At 51.0% G+C, this 20,425-nt stretch overlaps 1 protein-coding gene across 1 annotated transcript; it reads left to right on the top strand.

Moving 5' to 3' along the window:
* The first annotated feature begins 1,311 nt into the window (after window positions 1–1,311).
* On the top strand, window positions 1,312–18,723 carry CBX6 (chromobox 6). The gene is made up of 5 exons (XM_058804650.1): window positions 1,312–1,393; window positions 1,547–1,590; window positions 1,722–1,787; window positions 2,005–2,071; window positions 10,047–18,723. Exons 1-5 carry the CDS (start codon window positions 1,325–1,327, stop codon window positions 11,016–11,018), a joined length of 1,218 nt encoding a protein of 405 aa, XP_058660633.1. The 5' UTR covers window positions 1,312–1,324; the 3' UTR covers window positions 11,019–18,723.
* The last annotated feature ends 1,702 nt before the right edge of the window (window positions 18,724–20,425 follow it).

The following is a 20,425-nucleotide window of genomic DNA, read 5'->3' as shown; positions in this document are numbered from 1 at the left end:
AGAGAGCTTGTGTCAGCTGCAATGTTTCAGCCACTAAGGTGAAAAAGAAAAAACACTCTGAACAGATCTTGCCTGGATCACAGGCAGTGAGGAAAACATTCATTTTTGAATGTTACCTGCCTGCCTTGACTTTGGGAAATCCATCCCTACTAGAACTGATATTATAGCCATAATATAGCCCTTTCCAGAATTTCCTCCTCCTGGGTGAAACCCCTGAGCAAGAAGTGGAAAGGGAATGTGAATGCAAATGTAGAAAGGGTTAGCAAGGGCCACAGGGGCTGTGAGGGGTCCCTGCCAGCCCAGCTGAGGAGCAGGTAATGGAGGGGTTCCAGTGCTCTGCAGGTACCTTGCTGGTCACACTGGGTTTGGAAAGAGCAGCAAATGCAGGACAACAACCATTCCCTCTAGCCCTCATGACAGCTCCCACTTTTTCCAGAGGGTATCTGAAATGCACAGCCTCCTCACCCAAAAACCAGGTGAGAAAGCAGAATGGGCCAGACAAGGTCTTCCAGGTAAGGGTGGACCCTGCGTTCCACACAAATACAGCTGCAGGGCAATGAGCTTCCACTTTGAACCACAGAGAACGATTTTTGTTGACTGAGATTTTTGTCTTTTTAGCACCTGGAGGAGAGTGTAAAGTATGCTGCAAATTAATGAGGATTTTGCAGCAATAGTCAGGGCAGGGAATTCCTCTAAGTGACTTAACATTTTCTGGTTTCCTTACAGGTTTATGTAGCATGGTTGGCCCATTTACCTCGCACTACCTTACATTGGCGCAAAACTTGTACCTTATACTGGCACACACACCAGCTAAATGGAATAAAACACAGAAAAAGGAAAGAAAATATTTAAGCGCCTTTATTGTTGGTTTTTGCCGTGGTACGTGCTTCAAGGCTGCCTGCCTCCTCGCTGGCGAGAGGGGTGACGGTGCATCTGCAGCGGGAGAAGAGGCTGCCGCCATTGTTTTAAGTAAAAAAGAGGCCCCGTTCGGGCGGGAAGGGGCAGTACCGCCACCATGCCGGGGACCTGCCGGGCGGGATTCGCTTCCCTTCCGTTCGCTCCCCTCCCCGCTGCGCGGCCGTCCCACAGGCCCGAAGCTCCCCGCCCCGCCCGGCCGCGGCCCCTTTAAGGGCCCTCACCCACGGGGGGGGCGGGTCACGCGCGGCCGCGGCGGGAGGGGGCGCGCGGGCGTGCGCGAGCCGGCGGCGGCACGAGGAGGGCGGGGCCGCAGGCAGGGGGCGGGGCGGCGCGCGCGGGCGGGCGGGATTATTATGGGCTGTGGGCGCCGCCGCCGCTGCCGCCGCCGCCGAGGGGGAGCAGCAAGATGGAGCTGTCTGCAGTGGGGGAGCGCGTCTTCGCCGCCGAGTCCATCATCAAGCGCCGCATCCGAAAGGTGAGGAGCCGCCCCCACTGGGATTGCGGGACTCCCCCCCCCCACCTCGGTTCTCGCTGCCGGGCCCCGGCCGCGCCGCTGGCCCTCCCGCCGGGCCCCCGCCTCACACACCCCCCCTCCCCCCCCACCCGTCTTCTTCCCCGTGTGTTGCAGGGGCGCATCGAGTACCTGGTGAAATGGAAAGGCTGGGCCATCAAGTGAGTGTATCCCGCCCGGGCTGCGGGGATAGGGGGCATGGGATGGAGGGGGAGGTATCCGTGTGCGCGGCTGTGGGGGGATTTGGGCGCTAACCACTTCGCTTGTACCCTCCGCTGCTCCCGCCCGGCAGGTACAGCACCTGGGAACCCGAGGAGAACATCCTGGACTCCCGCCTCATCGCCGCCTTCGAGCAGAAGTGAGTGTTCATCCCCCACCCTGGGCTGGGGGGGCTGCAGCAGCAGGTTTGACTTTGGGTGGGCGAGCGGGAAACAGCGTCCAGCGTTCCTTTTCTTTTTTTCTTATTTTTTTTCCTTTTTTTTTTTTTTTTTTTTTTTTTTTTCCTTTAACTTGTATGCTTCTGTTTTTCCCTTTGGGAAAAGTTTTAACTTCTTGAAAAATTTGATTCCCTAAAGGGAACGAGAACGTGAGCTGTACGGGCCCAAGAAGAGAGGACCTAAACCTAAAACTTTTCTGCTGAAGGTAACTCTTAATTAAATAACTTAGGCCTAGCAAAAAAAAAAAATCTCTCAAACCTTGCTGGTGCGTGCCCTTGGAAGGACTGGACTTTCAAGTGACTTGTGCCTGATGCCTGGCTCTGGGAGCGCGGGGAAAACCCGACAGGAAAGGGGGGGTGGGCAGAGGCGCAGGAGCGTGTGAGGGGAGGGCGGTGTGCGTGCGGCGGGGCCTCAGCAGGACGGTCAGCACACGCAGATGTGCGTGGTGAGCCTGCAGTCTCTTCTTCCAATATCCTCTCCTTCTCGTGGCCTTCTGCTGCCGCAGTGGAGAGCCAGCCAGTCTCGTTCCCTCTTCCTTCAGCAGGCTGTTCCATCCAACCCGTGCCCTGCAACTTAGCAGCGTGCTGAGCGGTCAGGCAGCAGAGGCGGGAATCCCACTGCCACTTGTGCTCCTCTGATTGCATTTAAGGATGTGGGTGCTCCACGGGAGTTTCATGAAGGGTTCATGCTTTGATCTGTAAACTGCAGGCTTGTTTAGCTTTTGCAGAGGGTGAGAGGTGGCTAGGAGGAGGAGGAGGAGTGTTTCACCTCTGCATAGGAAGGCAGCTGAAGTTTCCAGTTCCTTTCTGATAGACTCAGCATCTCTGCAAGATGTCGTAGCATCTCTGTTTGCTTGCAGAGAAGAGCAAGGAAGGTAGTCCCTAGTGCAAGCCTACTTGCTCTGTATTTTTACCTTTTTTTAAATTAAGAACTCTGGTAGCTGCATGACTGTTATGTGAGCTCTGTGAATTTATTAGTTTACAGATTAAATGCCTTGTTCTACTCCCCTCTTCCCTCCCCTTCCTCTCCAGCTGTCACAATCGCTGGCTTCAAATGAGCATAGAAAGAACACACTTTTGTACAGTTTAGAGAGATGAGCAAGTCTGGAATTCCCCTGGTTTTATTCTGATAGGAAGCCCGGGAACAGCCAGTGTGGACCCTGTAGTAAGGCATCACTATCACCAAGTCATCCTGTGGCTTTGGGCAAGTCACTTAGGCTTTGTGCGTGTTTCCCCATCTGTGAAACAGGTTAATACTTCCCTTTGCCTGGCAGCAGTAGGAGCTTTACTCAAGTCAGCACAGCACTTTTAACTGCATGAGCACCGGAAAGCACAGTGAGGGGTAGGGTGTCACCTCTTCTCTGCTTTGAGAGGGCTTAATGAAGCACACGGAAGAAATGCAGGAGCAGGCGTATTCTGATGCTCTGCGTGAAGCCCAGGGGACCATGGCAATCCTTGGGAAGTCCTGCTGATGGAACTGTCCTACCCGCACGCCTGTTTTTCTGCTAACAGTGTTTGTGTCTGTAGCCTGAGAATTACAAACATATCTGATAATGTACTACCTCTTGTGCTCTATTGAGAGAACACAGACTAGCTGGATTTCCTCTTTCTGGCAGTCATGCATTAAATGTAACTCTTGTGTTTAAATTTCCAACAATGCAAAGGAACACCTGAAGGAAAAATCACCAGCTTGAAAGAGTCCTCTGCCTGCATTAAAAAATTCTGGTATTTGTAACACCTGACACTGTTCAGAGCTGTAGAGCGGTGACTATGCTATGTGTAATCACTTTCTTTTATTTTTTATTCTGAATGTGATATGGCCACATCTATTGCCATATCACTCATTTTACAAAAAATTACTCATTCTCACTCATTTAAAAACCAAAACCAACCCCCGAACTCAAAACCCACTCATTGCTTCTCTTTTCCCATTACCCTTTAAAACTCCCCTAAACTGAACGTGAATTATTCAGCAGCATCCTTTGAATCACGTCCGTGACACGTTTCTGTGGCACATCTTCCTTCTGCCAGCTCCTCAAATGGTACTGGAAACCTGTAGGTTTGCAGAGCTGGCTTGGTACTTTGTAGAAGATGACTCGTGATAGGGAGCAAGATCAGCTCTCCTGAGGGCTGGTGCCACGTTGTGGGAGAGGCTGGCAGGGCAGAGCGCTACCACTGCTGCTGGGTTTGCACCTCTGGGAAACAGAGCAGCTCTGACTTGCTGTTCCTCTGTGACTTCGGATCCTACCCTAAAAATAACACCCCAGACCAGGCAGTGAGCAGTAACTCTGTCTGAGCCAGCCCCATCTGAACTTGTTTGAGCTCTGTTCAGGCAAACCACAATCGACACAACTGCGGCTAGAGTTACGGCAGAGACAGTGGGATGGTTTGTAACTCAGCTTTTCTGATCCCTGAAGATGCACGTTTCCCCTCTTCCAGCCCTGCAGCACCGGTTCTGTTGGGGGAGGAGTGGGATTGGGTTCTGCCTCGGGCATTGCTAACAGTATTTTCAGTTCTTTCAGCTGCAGAATCTCTTGCCAGTGAGAATTTCGGAAGCAGGGGAAGAAATTTGATTCTTGTATCCCAGAGGGAGTATTTGGAGTTGGCAGTTAGAACAATATTCTTTTTGATCTGTTAACTGAACAGATTAGGCCTGGATGCACTGATGTTTAAGCAGAAATCTGGCCTAGGACTTCTTTGATGGAGTAGTCTGCCCTTGACTGAGTGGCTTGCTAGGATTTTTCCTGTGTATTGGTGCTTAAACCTAGACTTCTGAGTCTCCGGAATGGCATCAAAATAAGTGCCCTGATGTGGCACTCAGTCCCTTGGCTTGTGTGGGTGTTTTAGCTTGCACTTGGGACTAGGTTTATCCTGGGATTAGTTCTCAAAAGTTGCAGATAGGTACCCAGGGGGATTTGCAGAAAGCATTCCTGCAGGTTAGTGGCCCACGCCTTTGGAAAAGCTTTGAAAAGCTGCATCTTTGACCACCTGCTGCTTTGTAAGCCAGGCTCCTGTTTCTGAGAGCTGTCTAACACTTGCCCTTCCCATCAGACTGCAGAGGCACATCACAGTCCAGGCTTTGTAATATCGCTATCAAGATGGCCGGTGTTAAAACTTTAACTGCAGAGTTTTGGGCAGGAAATGGGTCTTTATCCTTTGCATGCTAGGGGCAAACGTTCCCACAGCTGAGCTCTGGCTTGGCAGGAGGCTGTGATTCTTGGGAGGCTGCTGGTGTGCTGCAGCCCTTTGCTGAGCAGATGGGAAACCCAAGTTCTTAGTCTGAAATGGCAGCCTTACTGTATGTAAGGCTCTTCAGGTGTCTGGCAGAAGTGATCCTTGAGGACAGGCCCTTCAGCATGGATGCTGGTATGAGATTAGAGACATAGCATGTGCTGTAGTGATCTTCCTCTTTTTCTCCTGCTCGATTTGCTCTTTTTATTTAGCTTTTTTCTCTAGGCACTCCAATGTGTGGAATGCAAACCTCACCAACTCACTTAATAAAGTCTAGCAAGTGCTATTCAGAGGCAGAGCCCAGTCTGCAAGCTCAGTGGGTGGCTGGTAAAGACCCCTAGCTGGGGTGGCCATAAATACTAAGGTGACAGGAGCGAAGAAGGTTAATGGGAAGGAAGAAGTAAGGGAGAGCAAGGGTAAAGGGATTCTTAGTAGGAGAGTGGGGGAAGAAGGGGCTGAGCAGCATGGTGCTCTGTCCTTTCGCCCTCTCTTGAACTCCAAAGCTGGAATTGGGTTTCTTTTGATCTCCTCCCTGTTCATAAATTATCCTGAGTAATTTGAAAACAGACCGTTCCCCTTTTGTAGCATTTTGTTCCCAATCCGGAGGGAAACTTTAGTTTATGGCAGTGTTGCTTGGGAGAACTGTGCTATGAACTGGCTTGCTTTTGCCTTGTCACTTGGAAGACTGCAGAAGAAAGAGGGTGATAAAAAGGCAGAATGGCAGCCAAAAAGGGGAAAGAAGAGCTCTTGCAAATGCTGTTGGGAGCAAAGACTGTGTGAATGCAGGTGGAGAATAAAAGACAAAGCAGAGCCAGTAATTTATGAGAGAGTAGCACTACTATGGTGCAGCAGCACTACTGGAATTGGCGAGATTTTAAAATAATTCACTAGAAATCTATTGCTTTACAAGGTCTTGGGTTTGATTTTTTTCTTCCAAATTGTAGAGATTTTGATACAAATCAGGTAGGAGAGGCCTTTCTAAGCACATGTCTGTGTACGTGCTCGTATGCCTTGGTGTGTTAAGGGAATGAATGAACAAATATGCTTGCTGGGCCTCGAGGGACACTTATTCAGAAATAGTAGGGAATGGGGGAGATAGACTACTTCCCAGGGGCAGTGAGGGAGAGCTGTACAAGATAAATAAAGGTGATACATATCCCGGACGGGAAGAGGGGGAAGGGAAGCAATCCCAGCAATTGGCTTGCTCTCATGACAGAGCACTGCAGCAAGCTTCCAGAAACTGCATCCTGATGTAGGCTGAGCTGTAAGCAGAGTGAATTACTCCGTATACATGCTGAATACCTCTTCAGCAGTGAGTACATCCTGCTGGTGAAAGCAGCAAAACCTAGAGAGGTGGTTTCCATGTGGAGAATTTGTGAGCCAAGAAGCAAACTGTGGTGACACAGCTGAAAGGATTCAGGGGCTTTGTTTCTCAAAGACATTATCCTCATATGGCTTGGGAATGATCAAGGAATGGGCCCAGAGCAGGGAGAAGTGCATTTCCAGCAGATAAAACTGAATGTTGAGTCTTCTCCAAACCAAAGGTAGCAAGTTACTTAATCCAAAGTTGGAAGCAGGGGAAGGAGAGCCTCTGTGCTGTCCTCTGCAGTGAAGGGACGAGTACATGTAGGTGATGCCTGAATAAACCTGATCCTGTGGTAGGAATACTGAGCTTCCCAAGTGAGAAAGCTCTGGGGCTGGTCTTAGATAAAGCATCTGATACGATTTTTCTTGAAACCTTACCTGGAAAAACAATCTCAAGGTAAGCAGAATATTTGCATAATGCTCTTTGGAACTTGCATTGAAGCTGGTCACTGGGGATAGCAGTGTAGCAGCAGGGGAGGGCTGATGGGCCCTAATTTAACCCTCTCTCTTAATCTGACCAAAGTATCAATGCTGTGTGTAGACCACCTGGACACTACTGAAGCTGGAATTCAATAAAGGCAGATAGTTGAAACATGAGTTAGAAACAGCTTCAGCCGTGAGAAAGTGCCCCAGAAGTAACTGGAAACGCAGACACATGGCACGTAAATGAGACCTACTGGTTCTGGCACACTGGAAAAGTCCAAGCCATGTACCAGGTCTCTGCAGTAGCTGCTGGACAAGCACAAAACCAGGACAGGTCTCTGTGAAAACAGGACAGGAGCTGATTAATGTATGCAGAAAGAGGAGGTAAAAGAACAGGGCTGTGGAAGTGGCCAGGAAGTAACCATCCCAGAATTATCACTTTGTTTCATGGGGCTGATGGGAAGCTTTGCTCAGGAATTTTTGGGGTGTACAAGGAAACTGAGGGTGTTTGTGACTGCTTTCCCCACACTTCTGGGAAGCTGCCTTCTTTCTCTCCTGGGTGATGGAGGCGGTGCTGGTGGAAGGTGGCAATTAGATTTGACTTGCAGCAGAATGGCACAGAGGGGGCAGAACTCCTCACTCAAAGGCATGATTATGGCCTAGGCAATTAATCTGAAAGTGCAGTGTTGGCAACAGGAGAGGCCCTGAAGGATACCTGTGTCCATCCACTGAAGCTGTAGAAGGATTTTCAGTGATGCATCTGTCTGTAGCCTCTGCCTGGCTTCCTTGTCCTGGGTTTTGGAATGGGACGTTGTATTGCCCTTTGCTCTTGGCTCAGCAGTGGTAAATTGGTAAGAAACCCAAAGCACAAGAGCAGCAATGCTGGAAGGGCTGGCTGTGGTGTGGAGCAGGATGAAAAGGAGTAAATTTGTTAATTCAGGCTGTGCTGGTATGTAATGTCAGAAAGCAAACTTTAGCTTGTCCTTGTGCCTGCCATCTGCTTCAGAGGCACCCGTGAAGAGATAGAGTAAGCACAGCCCAAATGTGCATTTGCCTGTGACCTCCTGACCGGGTCTGCAGTGTCTCCAAGTTGTGATTGTGTAGTGATGTGAGGGGGAGAGTTCATGTGCGGTGCAGGGAGTTCATCTGGAGCTGTTGCTGGGCTCAGGCCTGTACTATGCCTGTGACAGGAACTGTGTCTTATTTTCTCAACAGTTTGGGGCATGGAGTAACACAGGAGGCTGAGCAAGGAGTAACTAGGTGGACACTGGGATGCTTTGTGCTACAGCAGAAAAAGTGTTGGGGTTTGTGTGTGTTGGGAACACTTCCCTTTAGCTAGGTGGGAACACCCTGTGTGTTAATGAGCAGAGCGGCTGTGCCTGCCTTGGGGTTGTGCTAATTTTGTCTGTTTCTTTGTCATTTGGCTAACACGGAGTCTAGGTCCCCAGACAGGGTGAGCCTTCAGTTTGTGTGTTCTTGTACAGCCAGAGAAGGAGGCCTCATTTTTGCAGTTCTTTTAAAGCCAGAATACAAGTAGTACTGAAGGCTGTCATCATCCAGTGTTAGTCAAGAGAGGAACAAAATGTCTTCACGTCTCCATTCTGTGCTCATTCAGGATCTTCTGTGGTTCCCATGGGTATCTCTGTGGGAGAAGAGGGGCTCTGGCTAACAGCAAAGCTCTGGAGCTGTAGGGCCAGGACTTTGAGCTTTTTGTGCAGGGGCTGGCTGGGCCCCTCGCTTAGATCTGCTAGATCCCTGCCTTTACACGCACATTTTTTCCCCAGGCGTTTCTCTGGTAGGAGGCACAGCCTGCAGGGTGACAAAGGAGATGGAGTTGAGCGCTAAGCTCTTAGCTGGCAAGAAGCCATCCCGATCTTGGCGTGTGCAAGGGGCAATGGGATGGAAAAGTTGGAGAGGAAAAGCAGCTGTCGTGTTGTAGCAGTGCAGTTCTTTCTGTGCCCACGAGGTGGGGGAAGCTGCTCGCGGGATGGGCAGTCACAGGGTGGGGGCTCGCCTGTCCCCTCCAGGCCTGCGTGGCTTCTTCTTGTCACCGCTGCTGAGAGGGAATATGGAAGGGGGTTGGCTTGGGCAAGTCCTGGGGTGCAGGTGGAAGGATGAGCTATACAAGCAACAGTGCTCTGATGAGATGTGGTGTAAGAATAGACTCTGGGTTTCCATGCCCACAGGTCATACAGCACCAGCTTATCAATGAAACTGTTGTTCCTGCTGCCAGGAAATGTTCCTGTCTCTGCTGGATGAAACAGGGCAGTTTTTGGCACCAGAAGAGATGAAAAATATTGTTCCCCTGGCCTGGCTCTTGAGGAGGGCTGACACAGAACAGTTGAACAGGTGCTATTCCTGCTCTGGTCCACTGCTAGGTTTCAAACAAGTGTGGTGTTCAAAAGGACAAGCCAATCTCTTATTTGGAGGTGTAGTTAAATTATACTTGAATTCCAGCTGGCTTCATCTCTGGCTTTAAACACTGGACTTTGCTCCCACCGCACAGTAAGAATGAATGACTTCCATGTGATCCTAGTTGAAAATCAGACCTCTAAATTTCTTGTATTTAATGAAGACATCTCCATCAGACCATTCTCACCAGCCTCCATCTGTGTTCCTCAAGACCCCCTTCTACCACCCTTTTTAGAGGCAATTCTCATTAGGCATTACTCTGCCTCTTCCCTCTTATCTCACGTTCCATTTGTAGAGAACCTGGTACAATCCCTTTGTAAGTTTGGATGCTGTCTCAGCACTGACAGCCCCAAGCGCCTAGGATGATGCTGGCTTCTTTGGCTGACAGTGGAGGGTTGTGTACTTTGACTGATGACAACCAAGGGGGGCTTTGGAGACCATTAACTTTAATCCTGACACCTGCCTGGGAAGTCGCAGTTTCTCCCTGGGGAAAGCATGTGTCAACAGGGGTACAGCCTAGGGAGACATCAGCTGCCCAAAAATGTTACAGCCCTGTGTCTGTCTGGGGGCTGTGCTGGAGCTATCAATAGTTTGTAGGTGTGTTCCTGTGCTTGTCATTGATGTTGGGTATAAATGTGTCACGGTGCTGCTGGTGAGTGCTTGGTGAGTGAGCAGTGCCCCACTGGAGCTCTGGCTGCAGCTAGGCTGCCTCTCTGACCCTGTTTGTTTTCTTTCTCCCCACCACCGCAGGCTCGGGCCCAAGCGGAGGCCCTCCACATTGGGGATGTACACTTTTCTGTCAAGCCTGGTTCCAGTACCTCCTCTCCCAAGCTCCACTCCAGCGCCGCGGTGCACCGGCTCAAGAAGGACATCCGGCGATGCCACCGCATGTCCCGGCGCCCCCTGCCCCGCCCGGATCCCCAGAACGGTGGCAGCGTGGCCGGCGGTGCCGGCATTCGTCCTCCTGTCTCGCCCTTCTCGGAGACCGTGCGCATCATCAACCGTAAGGTGAAACCCCGCGAGCCCAAGCGCAGCCGCATCATCCTCAACCTCAAGGTCATTGACAAAGGTGGGAAGCCAGCCAATGGGGCCGGGGGCCTGGCCCGGCCCAAGATCCCTTCCCGAAACCGGGTCATTGGCAAGAGCAAAAAGTTCAGCGAGAGCGTCCTGCGCACTCAGATCCGCCACATGAAGTTTGGCACCTTTTCGCTCTACAATAAGCCGTCTGCTGCACCTACCCCCTCTCTGGAGGGCAAGGGGGAGGCCGAAGGCTCCCAGGCAGCCTCCTGTGGGCTCATTATGGGCTCCACCCCCTACGATGCCCCCAGCTCCAGCTCCTCTGGCTGTCCTTCACCTGCTCCCCACTCCTCCTCCGACCCAGATGATTCCCCTCCAAAGCTGCTCCCTGAGACCCTCAGCCCAGCCATCCCCGACTGGCGTGAGTCAGAGGTCCTCGACCTCTCAATCCCCCCTGAGTCGGCCGCCACCAGCAAGCGTTCTCCCTCGGGGGGGTGCAGTGGGGGGCAGACTCCCTCCTTGTCCCTCTCCTCTTCTGACCCAGAGCAGGAGGCTGGTGACTGGCGTCCTGAGATGTCCCCTTGCTCTAATGTGGTGGTCACAGATGTCACCAGCAACCTCCTCACTGTAACCATCAAGGAGTTCTGCAATGCAGAGGATTTTGAGAAGGTGGCGGCGGGCAGTGGCGGAGGAGGCAGCAAGTGAGCAACCGGGTCCCCCCACTCCAGGGGTGTGGGGGGAGCTCTGCCTGAGAGAAGTCGTGGTGCGAATGGCTGTCCTTAGTTCTCTCCTTCTCCCCTTGGCTGTCCCTCTACCCTCACTGCCACCCTTCCTCCTCCTCTCCTCCTGCCCAATTCCTCTTGCCTGGAGGCTGGAGTGTGTCAGTGGGGGTGTGGGAGCACCCACTGTTCCTGGGTGTTGGTACTGCTAGGAGGAGGTAGGGAGGGTTATGGTGGGGCTGGGGAGTGGTTGTTTGTCCTTGAATGTGGTGTTGTCCAACAGGCGGTGGAGCCTTTGGGGCTGAGGGATGAGTGAGCATGTGTCTGTGTGCCTGTGCAGGTGGTGAGGAAGGTGCTGCTCTTCCTCATTCCCCTTCTATCTTTGACAAAAACTGAAGAGGAGCTTCAAACCCGTGAGGGGAGGATGTAAGAGGATTGGAGCCCTTGCCCGTGTCCTCCAGACCTTCTCCCACAACGTGCATGCAGACTCTTCCATTCTTGTTTCCCCCTTGCCATGACTACCATCCTGCCATCCTTCCCCTCTTGGCCTGCGGCCTGGATCTGCCCTCTCCTCTACTGTCCTTGTGGCAGTTGCTGATCCAGATGCTCTCAGAGTGAGGGGCAGAAGGACAGGTGAAATGTCATGCCTGGAAGGTGCTTGAGACAAAGCTGGGGTGCTGGGGGTTGCCCCATGCAGCCTATGCTTCATATTGGCTTCCCCTTTCCTTTGACTATTGGTGCTACCTTGGCAGTTGTATGGGTGCTTTCAGGTGCCCTGATCCCTCCTCTTCTCCCTCATCTTCCAGCCTGTTCAGCTCCTCAGGAGAAAGGGAAGAAAAGAGGAGTCTGCTTCCAGCCCATATCTTCCTCCTGATGTCCATCAGTGCACTTGTTTGGGGGAGAGGGACATGAAATGCCTTTCTCTGGCCTTTCTGTGGCAGAAGCAGGAGTGGGCTGTGCCTCCATCCTCGGTCTGTGGGAGGATGATGGCAGCAGCGTGACGCTGCCCAGCCGCATGAGGCTGCTCCCCCAGCCCTCTTTGCTTCCTCTTGCTCCTTCCAAAGGAAGGAGGGGTGGACGCTAAGGCAGGTTGGTTGTTCTCCCTGCTTGTTTTTGCCCCTCCTGCTCGGTTGTGTCCCTCCTGCTCTCCCCTCCCTCTGGTGGGTGGCCTGGAAGAGGTTTCCCCTCTGTCTGAAACAGCCCTTACAACTGTCAACCAAAGGTGCTCATAAGAAATACCTGTTCTCTCACATCGCATGCATGTGCGCTGGATCTCTTCCCCTAAAGCTGATCTAGAAATTCCTTCTCTTCACCCCTAGCAAGTAGGAGGGAGCAAGACCACAGCTTGCTGTTTATTCCCCAGCTCCCTCTTTCCCTGACCAGCTTTGTTCACATCCAAGATAAGCTCTATTTTTTGCCTGCCATTTCTGGCTTGCTCTGTTTCTGTGTGGGTCCTAAGCTTCATGGTGAAAAGCTGTTCCTTTGCTCTCCTTTCTTCCTCTACTTGCACAGGACTGAGCTCGTAGAGGCAAGGAAAAGAGATGCTGATGAACTGGTGGGAGAGCCTCACCCTCTCAGCCCTGTCCCTGGATGGGGCAGAGGGGTGTCACTTCTACATAACATGCTGCAGAGGTGAAAAGGGTGGAAAAAATTCCTCATGCCAGGGCTCATTTGCTTATAAGCCTGCCCTGGGCGGGTGAACACAAGTGGAATTGGCCCCTCTGGTGCTTTCACACAAGGATGTTCAGGAGCTGCTGGCTCTGAGGAGTGCTCTCCTGCAGTAGTGATTTTGTGGTTGTAGTGATCTGAGGATAGAAGGGAGGCAATTTGTGGGAGGGAAGTAATATTTGTCTGCCCAAGGGACATTGTCAGGGTGGTAGAGGGATAGACCAGCTTCTGACCTTAATTAGGGCTTTTGTGCCCAGCGTGTGTCTATTCCCTGCCTCCAGCGCCTGGGTTGGTGTAGTAAAATCTTTGCTGCCCTCCCCACAAACCTTGCCTTGCAGTGGGTGGCATTCCAAGCCATGGGAAACGGTGAATTCACACCAGTTGTGGTTGGGTGTCTGCGCAGACAGTCTGAGGGGGATTCCAGGTGCTGTTAGCACCACCCTTGGTACACCTCTTTCTTTTTCTTTCCTTGGTTAAAGAGCTTAGTGGACTCTTCGGGGATGTGCTTTCATTCACAGCTGAAGCTAGGGGCAGGGACAAAGAGACTTCCCTGATCCATCCATTCACCAAGCTAAGGCTTTCTATAACTTGTTGGACTTGTGTGCGTGTCTGTGTTAATACCTGCTTGTATTTTTTGTGGGTGTTGGTTTTTTTTTTGGTTTGGGTTTTCTTTTTGCGCATCTTTCCTGTGCCTGGCACACCCAGGGATCCCTTATGTTAGCATAGCCTATCCATTTGGCTGCAGCTTCAAAGATGAGCAGTTTGTAGGCATAGGGAAAAGCTCTTTCTTAGGAAAATAGCGAGGAGATTCTTCTCTTTTTCCTCCCCCTTCTGAATAAGAACTAATCTGTGGCTGTGAGATAAGAGGAGCTGCTTTATGGGGTGGATGCAAACCGGCCAGTCACTTTAGGTTGTTAAGTTACTGTTTGGTGTGTATGTGGTGCTGTGTTTTGTTTTGTGGTATCAAGGTTCTGAAAAAAGTGTTGAAGCGTTTAAGTGGGAGATAAAAGGGAACTTTAATAGGAAACTCTTGATGTGTTTTGGCCAAGGTGTGTTGCTTGGCAGAATTCTTTTCCCCAGTGTCTCTTGTATGGTGTTCTTTGGGGGCAAGGGGCAGGAATTGTTTAATTGAAGGGGTTTTGCCTTTCTCCAGAGTGGCAAGCAAGGGAACTGTCTGTGAAGAGTAAAACAGTGGGTCATTGTAGGGATGCTCCGCAAGGACCTCCTTCCTGCGGTGAGGAGATGAGGGGACTTGTTGCAGCAGAGAAACTCGTGTGGTAGATCCTCGTTGTGGAGGAAGAAAGGAGTATGATCCGGCTTGCAGACACAGCTCACCTGCTTGTGTGACAAATCCCTCCCTGGGTGGGTCACCAGGTGGGAACCAAACCCTGAACCTCTGGATCCGAAATGAGGATCCCGTGCTGGTTTGAGTTAGAGGTTTGCTAACTTGAATGCAGCAGTAGCCTCGAGTTCCCTCAGGTGGACAAGACACTTGAGGCTAGCTAACCTACCTTCGTATTCACGTGGGCTGTGCTCCTCCTTCTGAATTTTTGCCTTTGCTCCTTAATGGACATAGGAAAGAAGATTCATCCGTGCCTTTTAAAATGGGCATGGAATTGAGGGAGGAGTTTATTTGAAAGTATCCCCTTCCTTTCCCCGTAACCCTTAGGGAAAAAAATCAACAAAAACAGGGAAATATTCTCTGTGTCTGTGCCATGTTTGTTCTCGTTGTCGTGTTTTTAGAGGAGATTTTATGATGGAGTGGAAAAAGTGAAATTATTAGTTTTGCATAAAAAAAGAAAAGTTTAAAAAAAAATTTCTACAGGGAGAGAGCGAGAGAGAGTTTAAAAATGAATAATAAATGCAGTGATTGCACAAACTGTAGTGGTATTAGATGGTCCTTAGAGAAAAGAGTATTTTGTAGTATCGAAGCATGTGTGTCTGGGATGGTGTTTGGCTTGCTTGAACTGGAGGGAAAGGCATTCTAGGACTAAGCAGCGATCTCTGAGCTGAAAGGCAAGTTGCATGTTGGAGGAACCCTGTCTACAAACCTTTCCCGTCCTTGCCTCCCAAGTGTTGGAGTGAGTTCCCTTCCCTCCCATACCTCTCCTGTGAGCTAAGGTGGAGTCTCCAAGTGGTTTTCTGGCTGAGCAGCCCTCAGAGGTGGCTGGTCACGTTCTGGCAGAACGTGGATCAGGCCATCTACAGGGAAACAGTTGACTTACTTTGCATGCACAGCAAGCCGCTAACGTTTTGGGTTGGCATGTACCTTTCCTGCCAAGTTGCTGTCTCTTTTCCATCCCATATATCCAAACAGAATTAATCATGGTGGGCTTATTTCCTGGGAAGCAGATATGCCTCTCCTCTGTAAGGTTTCTTAAACTCCTTTGAATACTGGGTGGGGGGTGACATTTTTCTGTATAGAATTCACCACGTCAGGACAGAAAACTGAATCCCATTGTTGTGTATTCCAGCACCCCTTCTCTGACAGTGGCCAGATCTCTAGAGGCAGATGAGAGCGCTGCCTTGTGTGTGCTCTGATTGTGCTGCTGAGGGATGTGCACCCTCTTCTCGAGGCCAGCAAATGCTGGAAGTTTTTAGGGTGGAGAAGGGGAGAGGAACACTCTGACAGGACTTGTCAATTAGGGCAGCCTTTTTCTCCAGCTTCCTTTGGGGTGGTGGGGAAGAGTTGCCTGAATGTTCCTTCAGAGCGATGGTGGAAGCGCTGGCTTCCCTGTCCAAGATGTCTCTGGTGTTCATCTGGCACGTGGGAGTGACTGCAGGGAAGACGGAAACCACCAGGTGTTGGTGTCTGAACAGAAGATGGTAGGCAGGGACACTTGAACGGCTTTTCTTGTCTGGACTTCTGGTGCCCTTTGCAGTGGCAATGACTGATGTCTCGATGCTTCCCATAGCCTGGGCTGCACTTGGGAACTTCTCTGTCTGCCCATCAAAGTGTCAGTGCTTCCCTTGGCTTTCAACTTGGAACAGAAACCTCCTGTCTCAGGCTCTCCTCTCAATGAGCAGCATGGGACTGGAGGGGCATGAAGCTAATGAGATACAAGCTCCTTTGGGGATGAAAAACAGAATTAGTGTGGTGAGCAGGCCCAGCTGTGGTGAGCCACTGCTTAAATTCTGTTTTCAAAAGAGAATGGGAGCATTTCTCTGTGTCTCCCCTTACTGAAGTTCCCAGGGAAATTTTGTGAAATAAACAAAGAAAAAAAAACTTCAAACCCACAATAATGCTTTTTACCAGGTAGGAGCTGTCTCTGAGCTGAGTCTTCCTAGGGATATCACTCCCTTCTCCAGCCCCTCTTTGTAGAGGAGGCTTCAGCAGCTCCCAGCGTTTGGAGATGACCACCTCCCTGGGGACTTCCTGGCAGAAAGCAGTTGCCATGCTTGAAGGATGGTGTCCTGAGTTCCCCATTCTTCTGCCCACCCCAGGCCATGGCATGAGTGGGGCTGCTCAGGAGCAGGTCCTTCTTCCCAGGGAGCTGTAACAAACCTGGAGTGCGTGTTTGGCTAAGTGCTTATTTTCCCTTTTGCTTCCTTCCCCACCTTCTGACAAGACTTTTTCCTCCTTGCCTGGCACATCCTTTTACTCCAATGTCGCTTGCTTTTGCTGCATTTTTCAATTGCCCAATAATCACGCAAGAGCTGGGATCTTATTTACTTCTTATATATAAATATATGACTATAAAAAGCCTCCTTCCCCCTTTCTCCCCATCTCACCCACCGCCCCATGCGCAGCCTCCCTGATCTCCGCTCCGAAGGTGATCTGCTGTAGAGGGTTAATTTGGGGTTGGGGATTTGGTGCCTCCTCGTTCTGTTCCTTCTTGGCTTGCCAGCTGTGTCACTGCCCTGTGCCTCTGTCTTCCTCATGCAAAGGGGGTGGGGGTGGAGGAGACCATCCTGCTGAGGGTGCTGGCAGCCCAACTCTCGAGGTGTTTGCACAGAGATGGAGCGCTCAGTGTTGCTTCAGAAATCCCCTGCTCCCTGTCTGTGCTTCCTTCCCCAGGTAATTTCAGGAAGTATCTTCATTTTGCCAGTGCTCTGAGGTTGAGAAAATAAGTGTCTTTATTTTCTTCTATTTTTGAGATCCTTCCCCAGAGTGCAATGTGTATGGTTTCTTTTTGGGGGTGTAGATGGCAGGAGATGTTGGAGTCTGTCTCCGTCCTCACCTTTGCCTTTCCACCTCTGCTCCTCTCGCATTTTGCCATTGCCCTGTGTCAGATGGATGTGGTCGAAGGTATTTGCACCCTTTTCTGAGCAGGGTCAGTCTTGGCACCGGGAGCTTGTCCTGTGTTCTGTGTGGTGATTCTGAGGTGCCCTGTGTCCCACCTACCTTGCCTGTAAGGATGCAGCAGGGCCCTGAGTTCTTCTTTCTTCCCTTCTGTAAATTTCTCCCTCCAGAAGTGAAGGGAGATAGTCCTGTGGTGGTTGGCTGCCTCTGGCAGCTCTTCTGTCCATTGCAGCTCCTATGTGGTGGGAAACAATGACTCCAGGGCCATCCAAAAGCACAGTCCTTGGGGTAGGGTCCTTCCACTCCAGCTGAGCTCTGTGCTCTGAGCCCACACCCTGCAGGCACTGGCAGGTGGCCCTGGGGTGGAGGAGCAGGGTGCCCTCTGTGCCCTGGGCTGGGTGGAGCTGGGAAGTGGGCAGCCAGCACAGCAGCGTGCTGGGCACAGGGAAAAGTCAGGTGAGAGAGCTCTAGAGAGGTGCCAGCTTCTGCAATGGTTCAGCAAATGAGTCTGCTGAGGGGAGAGGAGCATGGTGGGACATGCAGGCAAAGTGTTCATTCCCATTGCAGGGCCCTGGTTCTTTACTTCATTCCTTGTTCAGCACTTGGAGCTCACATCAAACCTCCAGCACACAGCTGGGTGGCTCAAAGCACTTCGTGGGGCTTCAGGGCCTCGTAGGACTGATGGGGCTTTCCCATGCCCCCACATGCCCCCAGCTGGCCCCTGCTCTCTAGGGGTACTGAGGGTTTCCTCTGGGCAGGACAGCAGGTAGGTGCTCTTGCACAAGTAGGTGCCCTGGAGGGAGCCTGCTGCTTCCAGCCCCCAGCTGCAAAGCAGGGGCAGAATCTTAGGTCAAGTTCTCAAACGGAACAAAAAAATTAATCGTTGTGATGACTTTTTTTAGAAAAGAGTTGTCATGCCTGCACCTCCCCCAAGCAAATCAACTCAGTGTGTGCTGTCCTCTTTCCTCTTCTCCCCTGTGCCATTAAGCCTTGTACACTCCCTAAGAATAGACAAGACTCTCTGCTTTGAGACTTTTTCCCCCATTTGTTTTCTTTTTGCATAGAAAGTTGTCTGCTGGTGGTGGAGGACAGGGGCCTGCTTCATCTGTTCCTTCCTTTCACCTTCCCCTGTGCCAAGCTTAGGCTCAAATGCTGCAGATTCCTGCAAACACTGAACTTGGAGCAGGCCAGTGACCCCACTGCATTCTGTGGTACTTGGGTGCTTCAGTTTCTGCCTGTGCTTGAGCTTTGGCAGCATCAGAGCCCTTCCTTCCTCTTGGAGAACTAACTCCAAGTGCTCATAGTTCTGGTGCAACCCATCTGTCTCTTCATTTCCCCTCACTTGGCATACAGAGTGAAGGTGGTAATTTTTTTTTTAATTTAAAATAAACCTAAATATGTATCTTGTAATTTTTTTTTTTTATTTTGAAAAAAAAGCATTTAAGGATTGTGCACGGATGAATTGTATATCTATATATTATTTTTTTGTCTTGCAATTTTCATTTTAAATATAGTGTTTGTTCAGTTTTGTTTTGTTTTTTAATCCAGTTCCCAGCTGGCTAAACTCTGTCTAGAGTGGATAGGTGGGAGGCAGAGCCACTGGAAGGGTGATTGAATCACTCCTTCCCTTGGTGCTTCCTACAAGAAACTGGTTTGCTCCAGGTTTGGGGGTGGGGTTGTGCTAATTACTCTTGTATTCTTGTACATTTTGTTCTTTCTGCTGCTCTTGAATATTGTATCAATGCCAGAAATGGGGAGTTAAAAATTAAAACAAAAAATTAACCCCAATAAATTGTTACATTCCAAAAGCTGTTGTTGTTTTCCTTGGGTGGGCTCTGCCTTGTGGAGCTTGGAGGAGAGCTGTGGAAATGGCTCCCCTGATCTAGCACAGATCAGCTCTGCAGTCAAACACAAGCACCTGCACCCTGCTTGGGCACCATGGATCAGCCCTGCTTTGGGCTTTGGACCTTTCTGGGCACAAAGAAGCTCTGAAAATAAATAAAGGAGTATTCTGGAATGTTAAGGGAAGAGGGAACATTTGGAAAGGCCAAGCTGTAGCAAGTGGAACCTGAACACTCTCTTCCCAAGTGCTTTGGAGTCTTCCATGGGTCTCCCATATCCTTTTGTTTTAATAATGAATTTAGATCAGGGTACAACCTAGCACTTGGTGGCTGAAAAATGCTTTACTCCAGAACACGTGCTTAAGTGTGCTTTCTCACAAGCTGATCTAAGAAATATGGTGAAAAAATCTTCTCCCTGTGTGTAATTGAAGCCCCAGATTCACTCCATCACTCTCCAGCCTGGAGCAGCTGCATAAAAAGGCTTAGCTCAACTCAGTGGGAAGTGCTGGTGGTGGGAGATGTGGTGGGCAAGCCAGTTGCTTTTGGACAGAGAGGTCCTGCAGGAAGGCAGCACTTCTGGATGCTGGGAAAGGGCAGTGTCTGGGCACAGCTCCAACCAAAACACCCTCAGGGCTGCCCTTCAGGAGCGTATGCTGCAGTCTCACCCCAAGGGAGATTGGGCTGAGCTGGGCATTCCTTAGACAGAGTTGCTGCCTCGAGGTACTTCTACAGTGTGTGAGCTTTGGGAAGCCACAGCAGGGCCTGCTCCAGTGGTGGCATGGCTGGCAGCAGGGAATGCTGCCCACCCAAGCCAAGCACAGTGCAGGTGTCATCCGTGTCATGGCACCAGGCTCACTTTGCCTCTTCTGCAGAAAACACTCACAAAGCCAGCACTCCCCTCCCTCCTCCCTTGCCCCCTGGCTCTGCCCAGAACCCGGTGGGCTTTTGGCTGGATTTGAGGGCACCAAATGAAGCCAGCTCTCACCCAATGCTTTCTGGACCAGGAGGAAGGCTGAAAAGAGACCCCAGCCTGGCTGAACAAATCCAATGAGGTCCTGCAGCAGTGCCCTCGTGCAGGCAGACCCAGTAACCGGGGCAAGGTGATGCAAGTCACATCTGCAGGGCTGAGAAACCTGGAAATAAAGAAGCCAGGATTTCCACGCTGTGTAGATCTGGGAACCTGCAGATCCCCAGGGTCTGAAGGCTCCTGATCTAAGGAGATGGTGGAGCTGACTCCATGGAGTGAGTGCAGAGGAGCCCTTTGATCTCCTTAGGGTGGCCCTGGGGATGTTCCTGTACTGGGTGATGACCTGGGAGGAGGGAATCCCCCAGCTCAGAGGCATCAGCTTACACTCCCCTGAGAAAAGGTCTCCCCCCTTCCCTCACCCCACCACTCTGCTGGCCTCAGCATCATGAATGGGCCAGGGTTTCATGCTGGCCAGGATGGAGCTGCCTGGTTCCTGTGGGGAGGGTTGGGTGCAGGGCAGCCTTGGAACAGCAGATGTCCTTCCCCATAAGCCAGCATTCTATCCCAAATGTCCCTCTCACCCAGGGGGCACAGCAGGGTGACCCCTTGTCCTGCCTTGACCCTGTCTGCAGCTGCCCCTTGGGGACAGCTGCTATCCCAGACACCATTTTGGT

The sequence above is a fragment of the Ammospiza caudacuta genome, chromosome 5 (assembly GCF_027887145.1).
Source record: "Ammospiza caudacuta isolate bAmmCau1 chromosome 5, bAmmCau1.pri, whole genome shotgun sequence".
NCBI classification, from domain to species: domain Eukaryota; kingdom Metazoa; phylum Chordata; class Aves; order Passeriformes; family Passerellidae; genus Ammospiza; species Ammospiza caudacuta.
The sequence above is the reverse complement of the archived record's forward strand: the minus strand, read 5'-3'. Positions and strand labels throughout refer to the sequence as shown.